Consider the following 16,964-nt stretch of genomic DNA (forward strand, 5'->3'; position numbering starts at 1 on the left):
GGTGCGCATATACACGTGAGGATGTGTAAGTAGTACTGCATACGCATGTCCATTTGCGCGTATTTCCTTTGTTTTATTTTGTTTTGCTTTTTTTGCGGTTCATATTTTTCCGGGCGTATCGCGAACCCTGTTCATTTGTAAGACCAACCCCGTGGATGAAAACAATTCTTTTTCACCCCCACTCCTGTTATGTGTAAGAATAATTCCATTTAAAAAAAATTAGTTTGTGTTAATTGACTGCCAAAAGGGGAAGAGGTGTGTATTATCTTTGTAGGTTGCACGTTTGCAGGGTTAACAGCGCAATTGTGCCAGTTGGGACGAAGCGCCGCTCAAGGCAGCTGAAAGGGTTATCACAAAAAACGCACCTCCCATAGGTGGAGGCGTACCTTGCCACAAACGGGCAGTCTGGCCCACGCAAAGACATACACACAAATATACGCATAGGAATACACATAAGAATACACATTTCACGAGGGGGGTGTGTCACCCAAATAAAGGGGAAAAAACTTTCCCACGCAGTCGGACATGACCAGTTTACCATCCTCACCGGTGCACCTGCACAATTAACTGATTAAGCGGCTGTACCATGAAGGTCTGATTGTGCAGGTCGAAAATGACGTGAAATTTATTTATGTTGTAGATGCCCTCTCGAGTGAAGAGAACATTAAAATATAACTTTTTGCTTTGCCCCTTTTTCAATCTTTTTATATACCGTTGGACAATTCCCATGAAGAGAAAGCCGCTTAATGAAAGGGCCCTTCTTCCTGTGTCTTTCTGGTTTGCGACATTTGCTAGTGTGAGGTTTCTGCTTAGTGGGGTGCATTGGTTAGCGTCTGCGCTGTGGTTGTTGTGGATATATGTGTTGTCCCTTACGGTTTGGTGGAACTTCCTGGTCATTTTATCGGTGCGGAGGTTTCCTTTTTCCATCGAGTTGGCTGCATCTAATATTATGTTCTGCTTCTCACGGATAGGTGCGTTCTCCCCATTCACCTCATCGGGGAGACAGCCAGTTCCAAGTAACCCCGTCGACATGCTTACCTCAAAGTTACCATCCCATTGGTAGCTTGCACTTATGGGGTTGTAACTGGACAACTTGATTTTCCTCTTCACGCTGTTCTGTGCAATACTTATCTCATCGTTAAGCGTAGACTGGTAGGAGAAATGGGGGACACTCGCCTGTCCTTCCGGTTCGTCCATGCTACATTGGGGGGAGACCCCATCACATGGGTTGTTGTATTCCAACACGTGGTTGGTTTGGACGGTCTCCAACTCATTTGCACAGCTCGGTATGTTCATATCATCCCCCAGGGGAGGGGGGTTCACGCTGATACTGCTTACCGAGGTGAGTTCCTTCTTAACCTCCTCTGGCAGATCATCCTTGTGTGGATATTCGATCTGTCCTGGAGGTTCCTCCCCCCAATCGGCACCCACCTGGGGAACGTCCAACATGGGAACTTCCAACTGGTGTCCCTCTTCACTGTCGTAACAGTCCATGGAGAGGGCGGAATTCATGGAATCCACCTCTTGAGCTTGCACGTAAAAATTGGTAAGGTCTTCTCCTGAATTGTTCTGAATGTTGATTGCTATTTTAAAATTTATTTCCTTTTGGTTGTTCAGGTAAATGTCTCTGTTGGTTTGGTCCACTGAGAGGGTTACTATATCGGTGGGGAAGTGGACTTCCTTCTTCATGGATCCCTTACGCATGTGTGTTCCATCCTTCACGATCCAGTTCATGTGGACAGCGATAGGGGCTGCATTCTGGGGGGAGTTTCGCGACACGTTCACTGCTACGTTTGGAGGGGCCTCCTTGGCGCAGAGAAGTGCCGTGGATTTTTCTCCTTTCCTCAGGTAAACAAAATCGGACGCGTGTACTGTAATTAATTTTGTGAAGCTTGAACTGGCAGGCACGTCTGCACTTTTTTTGGGGGGATCATTTTCATTGGTGTGAGAATGCAGCCCTTTCTCACGCTCCAAAAGTATGTTGTGCATGTAAATATCACTCCTGCACAAGTTGTGAATGAAGAAATAAATGAACGAATTTGAGCCATGGCAGGGGTTAAGGAGGTATGTACTTAGCTTGACCAGCGGAACGACATGCAGCAGCCTTAGAAATAAAAAACATTTTTCCTTCTTGTCGACAAACATTTCTGGATAAGTTAGGCAACTTTCTTTTTTCTTCTTCATGTGCATGTCATCTCCCACTTTGATCGCTTCATTTTTATGTTTGCACAAAGCTGTTATCATACATTTGTGCATGCCCGTACAGTTGGATTTTACCTGAACGTGCAGGTAAAAAACGTCATTTGGGGAGATATGTCCACTGATTTTTACATGCTGAATTTGTTTGTTTTTAAATTTTTGCCTAAACACATTGGTGTCTTCACGTAGTGCCTCTTCAGAATACATGTCGGCAACTATGGACAGGCGTTTCCTCTTTGAGTTAGGTTCATTTTGGTGAAATTTTTCCTCCCCCTCCACTTGGGCGTTTGCCCCGTGGGGAACCCCCCTACACGTGCGTTCACCCTTTCCCTGATCATGGTGTGACATACGTTGCACATTTGGAGGTTCCCCAAGGAGGTACTCCTCTTCATTATATATAACCTTATAGCAGTTAAAAAGGCTAGACGGGGTTATGCAGAAACTTAGGTAGTTGACTGGCATGGTTGAATGGTTAACGGCTTTTAGGACCATCTCGAATTGTTCCCCTTCCAGAAGCTCAACAAAATCTACCTCGTAGTTGCTCACGTTTCGCTTTTCCCCCGAATGGATGTTTTCAAATTGGAAGGAGAAATGATATGTGTTGTCGTAGATGTAGAGGAGGAGTCTGTTGTCTACGTCGTAGTGCTTCATTTTTTCTGCGCTGTTCCCTTCTGGCATCCCTATGTTTGTAGACCACGTGTATGAGTTAATTTCCTTGTTGAGCCGCTTTAAACTTTGCTTCTTGTCCTCCTTTCCATCGCAGTTGTACACTTCGTCGTACTTGATAGTGTGCATGCGGTCGAACTTTTTGTTTAGCTTCTTCATGCCGTGTGTGAAGAAATTCTGGTGTACCTTGACGAGGCCGAACAGGTGCCACGTTATTCCTAAGTAGGGGGTGAAGTGGCGATATTCGTATGTAAAACGCGGGTGAGGGAAGTTCGCAGATGGGATAACAATGTGACGTTTGTGCCATGCGGGGCAACACACACGAAGGTGCCACTCTCACTAATGGATGCGGTTGCTTTTTTAAACGGACCCCTCTATCTCTTACCCGAAATGAACAGCAAGCCCCTCTTCTGCGGGCGCAGGAATAAAGTGAAGACCCTGGTCTCCCTGGCCTCCAAAATGATTACCCTCTTCTCAACCTCGATGTCGCTATTCATGCTTTCGTTATGGTAATGCGCGCAGATGTGAGCGCCCTGACATTCCACCTTCGTGTGCAGAGGATTCACTAACTTAAAAGTGACAAATATGAACTCCCCCTTGGAGGCGTACTGAACGAACTTGGTGTTTACGATAGTTTCCTCTTTCGTTGTTGACCCCTGGTATATATTCTTCCCTCTTATAGACTGCATAAGGGGGAGGCAGTTGGTGAATTTTCTCTTCAGTTGGTGGATATACGTGGTGAAGCATTCTCTACTGTTCGAGCTTAGGAATGGGGTCACATTGATCGACTTGATGACTGCGTCCCCTGGATTGGATGGACAGTTGTTTTCCGTCTTCCCTTCGGTAAAGGGAGTAGCCCCCCCACCCCCTGCACCGTCAGAAATGGGAAACTCGGCTGAAGAACACGCAATGGAATCGTTGAAAAGGCAATTAATAAACTTCTTGTATGTGAAGTGCAGATAATTCAGTTCGTGCAAGTTGGATAACGATAAATCGTTAAACTCCTTGGCCATGATGGTGAACAGGTCGTCAATTGTCGTGTCATATTTGTTCATTTGGAAGAGGCACCCCTTGATGATGTTGTAGAAGTTAGTATGGATTCTACTTTGATACGTATAGATGTTCGTTTTGGTTACATAAATGGAATTTAGGAAGGAGCCTTCGTCGTCCCTTATGTGCAGGAGGGGGATGCGGAGGTTGAGGGGTTTTATTATGTTCTCCTCGTTGTCCTCCTGGAAGTACAGCATTCGGTTTAGCCTGTTTTGGGAAACAGCATCGTTGTGTGATGTTTGCTTTGGTTCGCTTGTCGAGGCGTCCACCGGATCCAATTGATTGTTGTCCTGCGTTTCTACATGCATATCCCTATCCCTCATCCGCCTGAAGAATCTGTTCAAAACTCGGTCAACATAAATTTTGTACACGTAGGCGAACTCCCTAATGAAGTTAATCTCCTTGTCCGGCGAGGCGCAGTAAATGTCCACGTGTCCGTTTAGCACGTAGGACTGTTCGAAGCTCTTCGAGATGGAATTCAAGATGCAGATGTAGTGGTTGAGTGCCTCGTAGTACAAGTTGATACTGAATGCTTGTCTAGCCATCATAAAATGCAAATGCTCATAAATGTGCTTCATTTTTTTTTTTTCATATTTCTTTAGCACCTTTGAGTAGCAAAAGAGGGCCAACTTCTTGAACCCACATTTGTTGAATGTGTGTCCTGCTAGGGTCATTTCGAATAGGTACTTTCTACACTTGTAGTCGTTTTTTTTTTGCACACTTTTTTCGTCCAGGTTATCTGGCAGGAGGGCGTTTTCTACACTGCGATTGGGTCGAATCGCACTTTGGTGATTTTCCTCCTCATAATCGTCTGAGCTGGTGAACGTCTCTACGGTTTGTATTCGCTGGTGGGTTTTTCCACTTTGGTTTTCGTTCCCTTCGTAGTGGTGCCCATTATAACTTTGTCCAAACGGGGGATGAGGTGATTGATTTCCCTCCTGCGATGCGCCCCCCAAAGATATGTTACCTTCGCTCAGACGATTATGTGCATGTTCATCCTGCCTGTTCATCAGGTGGTTCTCCCCCATCGTAGCGATGCCCGGTTGAGAACCCCCCACATTAGCACCCTTATGAATTGAATTCGTGGATGGTTCATCCCGTGGGGTATAGTTGCCCATTGCGTGAGAAGATTGTCCACTTTTTTTTTTTTTTTTTTTCCTTTTCTTGTAGCTGTAAGTTATTTGCTCTAGGAGGAGTCCGGACCTTATGTTGTTAATTTGGAAGGACAGTTTGGTGGGCCTACTCTCCCCCACGGGTCTGCTCTCCTCAATGGGTTTCTCGTCCAGGTAGGTAAAATCCACATTGGCGTTAATTAAAATGTTTACGGATGCCTCGTTTTTCTCATCATGAATCAGGGATAAGTAGTAATTTAATATGGCGCATATGAACATGTAGTTTAAATGCTGACATTTTGAGAACATCTGGTAGCTGAGGTCCAGGTAGTATAGGGCATCCTTCTTATTCACTTGGCTGTCCATGTTAAAAATGGAAAGACTTATAAGTTTGTAAATATTCCCCAAGTAGAAATATAACTTTTCATGCTTAAATTCGTTGATGCAAAATTTTAGGGTGCTGTAGGCCAGTTCGTACTCCCCCAGGATGAAGTACACGTCGCTGAGCGTTTTGTAGAGCCGCTCCAGGGGCTCCTTCTTGTAGTGCTTCGCATCGCCCACGTTAACCCCGTCAACCGTGCCAAGCGCATTAACCGTGTTAGCAGTGTTAACCGTGTCAACTGTGTTAACTGTCTTGGTGGTGTTACCTGCGTTGGTGGGGAGCATGTCGGGGCCACCCCCCATCTTCGCCGAATCCCCACTTGCGCTCTTTTGCAAGGAGGCAAACTCCGTTGGAATGCTTATCTGCTGATCATCCCCAAGGGCAGCTTTCTCTTCCTCCAGAGCGTACTTCCCAGGAAGAGCGTTACCTCCACCTATAGCGTCACTGCTCGGTGAGAGTACATTCTGCGCGACGTTGAGAAAAGCACTACCTGTCTGTTCAGCGACCATCAAAGCAGCATCGGTTGAACTAAAATTCATCTTTGTTCTCTTCCACATGAACTTCAACTGATTTCGCAGGGTTTTTCTATTCCTCAGAATGAGGTGGTTAATATCGTAGGTAATTGTGTTGATATAGGGAATGACACAGATCTGCACGAAGTTATGAAAAAACATTTTTAGCGAAACAATATCTACGTGGTCCAGACAGCAGCAGAAATAAGCTTCGTCCAAATGGAGGGGGTCCTTCTTACTGATGTAAATAATTTGATCTGAAAAAATGTACTCATAAATAGAACCCATTTTGTTGGCAAAGTTTGTCTTCACTTTTTTCATTTCTTCAATTTCGATGCTGCTTGTGGCTGCTTTTATTCCATCCTGGGGGGAGTCACTAAAATGGCTACCCAGGTTATCGGCGTACAGCTCCTGTATGCTGCTTAACCGCAGATGGTGTGAATTCTTTTGTGGATGCAACTTGTTTTTGTTCCTCCTTAGTGAGTTAATTTCCGTGTAGGACAATAAGCGTTCATCTCCTAGGACGCTTTCCTTGGAGTACAGCTGCTGGGTGGGGGGGTTCCCTTCGTAGGAGCTACCCACCTGGGTTATTCCTCCCTTGGGTAGCTCATCAGAGGGGCGTTTCACACTCGAGAGGGACTCAACACCGTTTATGTGTTCCCCCTTATTCGTGTCCACCGCGGGGGCAATTTTCGCCGCTCCTCCTAGGCAGTTATTCAAAAATCGATGCACCTTTATAATAAGTAAATGGCACTTGAAGTTGGAAAAGGTGGATTGAATTTTTACAAAAAGTTTCTGCACATCCGTTTCTATGTCATCCTCGTGGTTGCTCGAGATGTGCAGAAGAATTATGCACTTGGGAATGTTCGCATGTATGTTCACGTTTTCCTTTTTTAAATCCTTCTGCATCATACTTTTGTATGTATCAATTACGTTTTCATCCCTGGTGCTGCCTATATAGATGAGGCCTAAGGGGGTACAGGAGCTTTCGCTAAACATGTGGGTGTACTTCCAGGCCGTCTTAAAGTAGGTCCTAAACCATGGCAAGAAGAAGGCGTTATATTTGTGCACATTCGATAGGGATTCCTTTCTCCCTAGGAACTGTCCAAGTGGGGACGTACCAAATGGAGCAGATGGACCATGTAATGTGTGTGGAAGAGAAAAGGGTATTCCCCCTCCATTTGCTTCTCCCACCCTTTCGCTGTACACACTGTGAGAGGGGAACGCCCCCCCCGTGGGCTTCCTCAAAACTTCCTTCTTCACATTAGCTGCTAACGCATTCGAGTTGGCACATAGGTAGTTGAAATGGTCCTCACTTTGCTTGGAACTGTCCTGATTATTTTTCGCGAAATAGGCACTTAAGTTTCCTTCGTTGTATATGTCGCTGTAATCCGGCTCATTATGCGAAATGGAATCAATTAAAAGTCGATCCAAAGAATCCAATTTTACATCTATGTATTCTTCCAGGTTAACAAATTGCAGCTTAATCTTATGGTATTCAACTACCTTTTGGCAGATTACATTATTTTTGTTTAGGTAATTTATGCTTACTGCTCCACTGAGGGTTAGGTCCACTTGTTCGTTCTTTTCATTCAATAAGTGGTTGAAGCATCCGAATGGCTGGAACAGGTCGTTCAGGCTAATGCCCAGAAACAGGGCCACTTCTCGCTTCGCAATTCTACTGCTGCTAAGGAGGATCGTTGACACGTAGATGTCCCCGATTATGTTTTTTATTTCCGCCTCGATGCGTTTGGCCATGGTGGAGTGATCCTCGGGACAGGTGGAGAAGAAGTGGCACGTAGTTCGACTCAGTTACCGTGGAGTTCCTCCAGGTGGAACTCCCAACCCGTTTACGCCCCAAGGAAACGTGCTCACCAATCGCTCATGGGCGGCTCTGCACAGAAGAAGTCCCACTCCGGTGGCTACATAAAAACTGGTGATGTCTTGAACTGAAGGAAAAGCAGCGAGGCCTTATCATAACCCAAAGGGGTAAGTCCTGTCCCGTTGGGGACATAACACACACACAAAAAAAAAAAAAAAAAAGTGGGCGTTTAAAAAGGATGACAGAGATCAGTTTGCACAAAAACATGAGCACATATCTACACCTCCCGACTGGGGAATTCCCCATGCTAGTTAACTCCACCTGGGGGATAGGTGTTTCAAAAATGGGGACTAAATTTCCACCTCGGGAAAAGCTAAAAAAAAGATTATTACATCAACTGGGCAGAAGCTACTGTAGAGGGGGGGGAATCTCCCATGGAGCCTTTACCCCCTCGGTGTGTGACATACGTTGACGATCACTGGAGCACACGCACGTACATTTGGTGGGTGCCTATTTAGTGGTTGGGGGTATGCTAGCCCATGTGCCTGACGCATGCGAAAGGGCCATGGTTATGACACCTCTGCTGGTGAGGTTACCACGGAAGGTCGACAAGTGTGGATGCGCTAAGAGGAAAGGAAAACTCTAAGCGTTGAAGAGAAGAGGAAAAAAAAAAGGTTAATCATGAACATGGCATAGTTTTACACCATAGGGGGGAACAACAAACAGTGCGTAAAAAAAAAGGCGGAAAAAAGGGGGAGGAAGATCTCTTCACGGAGTTTCCACAATTTGCTTACCATTTTATCGAGATCAAAAAATGATTGTATCTTTCTCAATGACGAACCAGCAAGGACGGTGTGGCGACGGGCAGCATATGGCATACATCACGATCCACGTACCTCACGGGTGAAAAGGCAAAAGCGGCGAGCACACTATAACGTTGAAGGATAAAAAAAAAAAAAAAAAATTAGTCTACCACGAAATGTACCTGCCACTTTAGCAAAAGCACTGCATCCATTTTTTTGTTTCATTTTTTTAAAAGGGGGTTCTCAAGTTGTTCTTCCCCCGTTTCTTCACTTTTGTGCAATTTTGTTGGGTGTTTTTTTTGGAGGCATATTTATGTAGAAGGGTTACGCCAAATGGAGGTGTAAGAAACGAACGCGTTGTTGTACTGTGCATACCTTTTCCCTCACGCAGGAGACCATTTCGGCCCTTTCCCCTTTGTAGTCACTGCATAAGGATGGGCAAGCCTGGGTGGGTATTCTATTTTAGCACAACCTTATCCTTATCATTTCTGTGGTGAGAGACCACTCAGTGCCCAACCATAGGAAGTAAAACGTGTTGCCCCGTTTTTGTCCCAAATGAATGAGGAAAGTTGGATTTAAAAAGAAAAACACACCAGGGAAGTGGATGAAGACGGGACAAGTGTCTAAAGCCATATGTTTGGCCCCCTTTTGAAATTCTTAATTGGCTTTTTTTGAAGCCGCCTGCAAAGAAGGGGTGCACACTGGTCGGTTTTATCCATGTTTGTGCACATCACTTTTGTGACCCTGTTCTTGTTCCACTGTTCTTCCCCCCCTCCTGTGGCAAAGCAACATGGAAGGACAGCTGAAAGTTGAGTCCCTTGTGGAAACACTCGTAGATGAATATATCTCCCCCGAGAAGGTCATGTTTCGCTATGACCGGGAAAAGAAAGTGGAGCTAATGTACGAGCGGAAGAAGGACAAAGAAGTGAACAAAATCAGGGCCGACATTGTAAAGAAGTTAATCCAGCTAGTGCAGATAAATCACACAGAAGGAAAGAACAGACATGGCACGATGGTACAAATAATAGGTGCCCTGAAGAGGTTCCTATTCTGTAATGAAAATATGAAGAGAGGATCTGCAGTGAATTTAATTGCCCAACTGTTTGAAGAGATCAGCATAGTCGACTTAGACACAGAGTACCTCGAATGTCTGGTCTTTTTTTATATTAAGCTAATTGAAGACTGGCATTGCGTCAATGGGGTCACTAAATTTTTGCTAATAATGTTTGAGCGGTACAGGGACCTGTTGAGGGGGATGAAGTTTTCCTGCGATGTGAAGAGAACGTATAGAATTTTATTCGCATCAACGCGTGGGAAGGGGAAGAAGCATCCAGGGGGGGTCGACTTGTCTGGCCAAGTCGATCGGGGTGACAGGGACGATTGGAGTCAGTACGAAGAATATGCCACGTTTAAGGAAAACGGGGGAGTCTACTACTCTGACGCCTCTGCAGAAGAGGAGGATGATGAGGATGGCTATGAAGAACGCGGTGACTTCCAACAGGACAAGGAGGATGTCGATGAGGAGGACGACGCCGAATCGGAGGAAGAAATGGAGAAAGAAAAAAACACCTGCGTTGTGTATAAAATAATGAAGAGCCTGTTTAAGCACGTCCACGCACCAAGTTACCTGCAAAACATAAGGCTGAATTGTTACCGCATTATTTTGATATCCTTGCATGAGTTTAGAGCCGAGATGGTGGCCATTCCAAATTTCATCGACAAGATCCAGGTGCAGCTGGAGAATGAGTCGGACCCGAGGAACATTTTGGTGCTCTTTGACATTATACAGGTTTTGTGCAGTGGGTACATAACGCATGAACAAGGGGGGGAAGTTCATTCAGATGGTACAGCGGAAGGGGCGAAGTGTGTTATCCCGAACGGCTTGGAGGAGGAAGCCACACAGGAAAGAAACCCAGGAGCGCTATTCACCGTGGACAGAGAAAGACACTACCTCAAGTCAGTCATTGACATCGCCTTTTATTACTTCCCAATCGAATTTGTGAACAGCGAAGCAAGGTACGATAGCATCACCGAGGAGGACCTACAGAAAGCCTTTTACAAATGTCTGAAGTCAAACAGTCGGTTGGGGAACCACGTAATAATGAGCATTTTAGAGGAACTGTACAACACACAAGAGGATGAAATAAATGAGAAGAATTTACAAAATATTAAGGACACCCTGGAAGTGTGTGCACCATTCTATGGTAGTGTATGTTGCTCAGAGTTCGTCTCGACCATTACGGGACTCATCGAATTGGAGTGCATAGACAGTGACGCTTCGGATAAAATGGCAACCTACTTTGTAAAAATACTACTTCTCTTTTTTAATATAATAAATGAAGAGGAGGACGAGCAGCTGAAACAGTCCTTATTTGATATGCACTTTGCGGGAATGTTTCGGAAACTTAACAACTTCCTCATTCTGCATAAGTGCCTCTGCAATGGGAAGGCACCCTTGGAAAATGTTGCACCTGAAGGGGTGGACCCTACGGTGGATCCCCCTGTGAGGGCATCCTCCACTGAGCGAAACAGCTTGGCAGAGCTATTCCGTTTGGAAGAAATTGCAAATTTGTCCGATTCGTCCAAGTCGGGAAGTGATCGCAGTGATCGCAGTAATCGCAGTAACCGAAGTAACCTTAGTAGAGGAAGTGGTGGAAGCGCCCCCCAAGACCACAGCGACCGCACCAGCGAAAGTGACAGGAATATCCTCTCCATCATAAGGGAAAAAAACCACATCGAAAAAATGAAGGAAAAAAAGGAAAAACAAAAGAAAAGGAACAAAATAAAACTGAACAAATTTCCCATAATTGAGAAGATCCTCGTGTGCATATCAAAAGGGAACACCTACGTCTTCCTATACGTTTTGGAGACGACCCTTAAGCCGATGCTTCATGAGTGCTACTATTTGGTGCATGCTCTGACGGGGGAAGGGAAGACTCCTACCCGGGTAAACACGCAAGAGTTGTCATCTGAGAAGGATTCACTCACTGAGCACAACGCCAAGATCAAAGCCAAGTGGAACCTCGTGGCCACGTACCTCAGCTTCATAAATAACGTGATGAGCAAAAGCGCCAAAGTGGAGGAAATAGTAGCGAAGAAGACCAGCTTTGTGAAGGAAATATGCATAATCGGGGAGCTGCTCCGGATGGGGAAGGACCAGTTTTTTCACGAGTACCACGAATCGGGTCTGCACCTCTTTGGTATCTTAGCCAGTTTTGTGTGCATGCATGGGGGGGCAGCTGTGGGGGAAAACGCAACAGGAAACGTAATGGAAAATGTAACGAATGATGACACCCTGTTCCACCAAACGATCATCCTCTTCTTCTACTTGATCGGAATGCACCCAGGGGAGAACGTAAAGCTCCATGTGTTGGACGACAGCGGACGCGATCTCCTCGACCAGGAAGGAAACCACTTCCTTAAGAACGCAGAAGAGTGGAGAAGGAGCATCGTCGAGAACCACCATGAGTTCATCGCAGACATGAAACAGAACAACGAAAATATTCTTCGGGAATGTAAGGAATATAAAAAAAACGACCTGCTCTTTTTTCTCACGTTAGTAGGTAAAATAATAAGACACAAGTATGAGCAGATTAGCAGTTACGTAAACACGCTACTGATCAATTTGTGCTTCCTACTGGTAAAGTTCCACTTCGGGAAGAAGAAAGATTTGGAATTATGCATATCCCTTTTGAGGGACACCTACCAGGTGGATATTCCCTACCTCCTTTTCATTTCCACGAATGTGGCTTCATTTGTGTTGAAGAATTTTTACCACCACGTTGAGGAGGTGAAGGAGGAGTTTCTCCTCTTGAAGGGGGAAGAAGGCACCACAGGAAGTGCCTCTATTCAGCTGGACAATCAGACAGACTGCCAACTTGATCTGGAGTTATCTCCACAAATGGATGAGTGTGAACCCCATTCAGGGATTTCCCCCGATGGAGTCATCGCCGAAATAGTTCGCTTCGGTGGAGACCCCATTGGAGAGACGCTAAAGTGGAAGCGCGTCCAGGTGAAGTGCCTCCTTGTGGGTTCCAAACAGGGGGTGTCACTAAAGAAGTCGTACGAAATGGAGGGGGAAAAGAAAAAAAAAAAAAAATTTTTTTGGGGTAAGGCAAAAAAGGAAGAGAAAGACACAACATGGGAAAGTCAATCGTTTAAGGTTCCCATGTGTGAATCCACAAATTGGGAAGACATCACGTCGTTTTATCTTTCCTACATAGTCAGTTTGGCGTATTGGCAGATTTACAAGGCGTGTGAAGGGGTTATAAAGGGAAGTGCGACGCTTGCAGTTTCGGATGAGTCACCAAATGATCAGAATGATCAGGATAAGGATAAGGTAAAGGACGAACTTTGCAAAACCTATCTCCTTGTGAACAATGTAGAGGTGATGGAACTCTGCGTAAATTACCTCTACGAGGAGGCAGTCGTGAGGAGCATCCTACCCAAAGGCACGCCAACAAAGGAGGAAAAACAAAAGGGACAAAACAAAGCAGATAATTTGAAATGCATTCAAATAATGAATAGCAATGAAGAGCTAAGTTACTATGGGACCTACGTGAACAACCTGAAAAGTTTCATTCGAATAAATGAAGTGACAAATCTACACCTGAGGGGTCAAATTAACAAAAGGGGAAAACCTGGGACGGTTCTGCATTCCCAAATAAGTCCCATCCGTTACCTCCCAAGTAGTAACCCATTCCTTCATGTAGACGTGTTCGAGACGGACACTTTGCTATACATTCTAAAAATGACCTTAACGAGTCATATAATTTGTGAAGATTGGAAGGGAAAAGCGGACCAAAAAGGGGATGTAGAAATGCCCACCCTGGCTAGTTACCTATATGAAAAAGTAAAAAAAAACGTGAACCATATATTTATCACCATGAGTGAGGAGAAGAAGAAAGAATTTATCGAAAGGCTGATTGATTGTTGTGTAGGGGGGGATGCACATACATACATGTCCGATAAGGAGGGTATGTTTGGAGGAAGCATTGAAGGGAATTACCACTTGGTCAAATTGAATAGGGAGAAGTTTTCCCCACGTCTAATGAACCCGCTTCTGTTGCTTTTCCTACCAGCTCTTCTCTCCATTTATACACAAATAGGACTAGAGCACATGCAGAAATTATTAAAATTGTGCATGCACATCTTTTTATTTAACCTCCCCCTGGAGAGCTGTCCCTCCGATCTAATTACCACCTATGAGGATAACTCAAATGGAGGGGGGACGAATCGAAGTGCATTTCCCACGCAAGAATCCGTTTTGAAATTTTTAGACCAAAAATGTAAGGAGCATCTTAACGAAGGGAAAGTCCCCTTTTGGGATGGCGACCATGTAGGAGATTGTCTTCTCCACCTGGATCGGGCCAATTTAGAAAGTGTGCATAAATGTGCCCTACAAATTGTAGGCATTTTAATGCATAACTGGGATGGCATTCACAAAATGGTGAACTTCATTTTAGCCCCATTCGATTTGGTCGAGGAGGTTGGCATAAGCATAAACGGTGCACTATCCTTTAAGCACTTCATCGACCTGTTTGCAGCAACATATGAGGCGTTTATACGAAGGTGGGAGAAGGCAGATAACGGGGCAGCAGCAACTTCCATGGGGGAAGAACCACCCAGGGTAGGCGAATCTTCAATGGTCCCCCTTCTGAGCACACTTTTCGAAGCCCCCACGTGGGACCCATCAAACCAGCTGTTCTATCTTCTAGATTGTATCTACTTTGAAGAAGGGGACACCGAGTTTTCCCAAATATTTTACAGTAGAGGTAAAAATGCACATCACTTGGGAGAAAAAGCGACTGCAAATGGGATAGGAATTCGCTTGCTGGATAGAAGGTACTGGAAGGGGGACAATTGTGAGGGGTGTAGCCCACGCGAGTTGAAGTTTATGACCTTTTTCCACCACGAAGAGGGAACAATCAGGGTAGCCAATTTGAAAGGGGTCATGCGCCTATCGGGGGGTCAGTCCAATGGGGATATCGAACAAATTGAAGATAAAAGCAGCGGTAGAGTGATAGACGAGGGGACCTTCTTCCTTCGTCGACACTTCCTCCATTTCTTCGTGCAGCATTTCTCCCTCAATTACGATTTGACCGTCCACCTGTGGAAGCATATCGCAGAAGAAGTGACAGAGGAGAATCTTAACCTCCTATGCGATAGCGTGGCAAGTGCCTCACTTCATGAGGACACATTTAAGCACGTGCTGATTTGGCATTTCTACCTGTACCCTTCCCATGTCTACAGTCATATCTACGCAGCCATTCATAACATAAACACAAAGCTTCTGTTAAGAGAAGAGAATTACAACCGTGTTGCGTTCAAACCTAGTGATGCTTTCCTCACCTTATGTAGAGAACCTTTGTTGCATTTTATTTGTACCATGTATAATTATATGTACTTGGTTGATGTGAGTGGGAGGTTCCTTTCCGTGTCGGAATTCCTTTGGTTCATGCAGAGGGAGAAGTTCTCCTTTGAATGCTCTCTGCCGTTTGACGTCATCAGGAGGAATGAGAAGACGCTAGCTTTTTTGGAAAAACTGAGCAGCTATTTGCACTCCCGGGGCGAAAGCAGTGACAGGGGCACGTCGAAGGAAGTAACTTCCCCCAGGGAGAGAATGAACCAAGTGAAAAGGGAGGATAGCATATCAGATGAACACCTGTACGATTCCCCCGCCCAGGGAATGATCAACCCTATGGATGCATCTAATAAACAGGTGGAAGAACACAGTGATATTCACCCATGCAAGGAGAACGAATCAGATGGGCACACCCCCAAGGGCAGCAACTTCCTCTCGCTTTTACAAAAACGGAAAGAGAATAGGACACTAAAGTACAACTGCAGGTACCTGTGCCTAGTCCACCTGGCGTCCATTGTGCTGCTGCACACACCTGTGGAAGAGGCACTACAGGAACATTACAACGTCATGGAGATATGCATTCTTAAAGGAATAGGTAAAATTTCTAATTTTTTTATAAGCAAAGGGGAGTACAATCGGAGCAATAAGAGGTACATTAACGGGGTGTTGCGGAAGAACGCTGAGCTCGTTCGTGTTCTCTTTGCCGAGGGGGCAGACGGCCCAGGTGAGGAAGGAAAACACCACGAACATACGGGCGAGCAGCTAATCGGGAGGGAAGTTGTGTCACTACTCATCGTCCTGACCTTGCGTCTCCTCTATCTAATAATGAACCTTTTCAATTTCGTGGTGGCGCACGAGGGGCAGATTTGGGGGTCCAGGGATGGGCCATCCCCCATAAGAGCGTCTACCCAAGAACATCGGAAAGGCACCCTTGAAGAGAACGTCCAATTTTTATTGTCCTACAAATGCCGCCTGGTGAAGAGCCTACTCAAGTTAATCGTGTCTATTCCGCTGCCTTTGGCTAGGTATCAGTGTGCCTGCATTTTTTATATCCTTTCCTTTTTAAACTACAAGTCTTTTCTACCCTACGATGTCATTCAGGACGTAAGTTTCTTCCCCAATTCGGGGAGAGTGTGGCTACCATCTGCGTTGCTTCCCCCACATGCTATTGTCTCCCCATTTTAATATTACATAATGCACCATGCTATGCCCCTAACGATTACGTCTTTCCCCCCCGCCCGCAGATCAAGTGGTACTTGTCCATCGCGTCCGTGGATCCGCACAAGAAGGTCAGGAAAATGGTGGTGCTCTGCAGAGCCAGGTGGATGTAACTACTTCTTTGTGCATTTTCGTTTCCTTTTTTTTGTGAAGTGGACAGGCAAAGTTGGCTAATTAGAATTTAAAAAGGGGCGTTTATTTTGCAAATGGTGAGAATATGAGTTGAGTTGAAAATAATGTGGCGTTACTGTTTTGCTTTGCCATGTTTTTTTTTTTTTTTTTTTTTTTTTTTTCATTTGTCATTTTTCCATGTGCATGCTTTATGCTCACGCGGCATCAAAAAAAAAAAGAACAGTAACAGTGCAACAATCACACCAGCAGTCGTGGCTACCATCAAATCGCCCAACTCGCGAAGTAACGAACGAACGTTAGTCAGTCAGTCAGTTAGTTACAAAGAGGGAACTAAATAAGGGGAGATAGGCGGACAGGGAAAAAAATGCACAATAACACAAAAAAAAAGGGAAAAGGAAACCATGGAGATGGTGCAAATTCGATGCCAGACAAGCGAAAAGGGCAAAACGGGGAGATGAAGGATGGACTAGAGTAAAGTGTTCCCCGAAGTGCGCCACGATGTGTATGTAGGCCTCTGGTACGTGTGTATGGGGACGTCCGTTTTGGGGGAAGGACTTCCCTACCAGAGCTAACATATGTAGGAAGTGGGGGGACGGATTTTCTCCACGTCGGGTGATAGAGGCGTCCACCTGTGTGTCTGAGGATGTGCATATGGAGATGTGTGTAATTGGAACAGGAGGCCGCTTCTGTGCTCCAGTGTTGCA

At 45.3% G+C, this 16,964-nt stretch overlaps 2 protein-coding genes across 2 annotated transcripts; one reads left to right on the forward strand and one right to left on the reverse strand.

Annotated features, from left to right (window-relative positions):
* Window positions 1–543: 543 nt before the first annotated feature.
* On the reverse strand, window positions 544–7,679 carry PCOAH_00031240 (Uncharacterized protein; the record flags this gene model as incomplete). The annotated part of the gene is made up of 2 exons (XM_020059924.1): window positions 544–3,083; window positions 3,251–7,679. 2 exons carry the CDS (start codon window positions 7,677–7,679, stop codon window positions 544–546), a joined length of 6,969 nt encoding a protein of 2,322 aa, XP_019915528.1.
* A 1,657-nt stretch (window positions 7,680–9,336) lies between these two features.
* On the forward strand, window positions 9,337–16,241 carry PCOAH_00031250 (Uncharacterized protein; the record flags this gene model as incomplete). Its single annotated transcript, XM_020059925.1, has 2 exons — window positions 9,337–16,014; window positions 16,155–16,241. 2 exons carry the CDS (start codon window positions 9,337–9,339, stop codon window positions 16,239–16,241), a joined length of 6,765 nt encoding a protein of 2,254 aa, XP_019915288.1.
* Window positions 16,242–16,964: the final 723 nt, after the last annotated feature.

Source organism: Plasmodium coatneyi, chromosome 10 (genome assembly GCF_001680005.1).
Source record: "Plasmodium coatneyi strain Hackeri chromosome 10, complete sequence".
Lineage (NCBI taxonomy): Eukaryota > Apicomplexa > Aconoidasida > Haemosporida > Plasmodiidae > Plasmodium > Plasmodium coatneyi.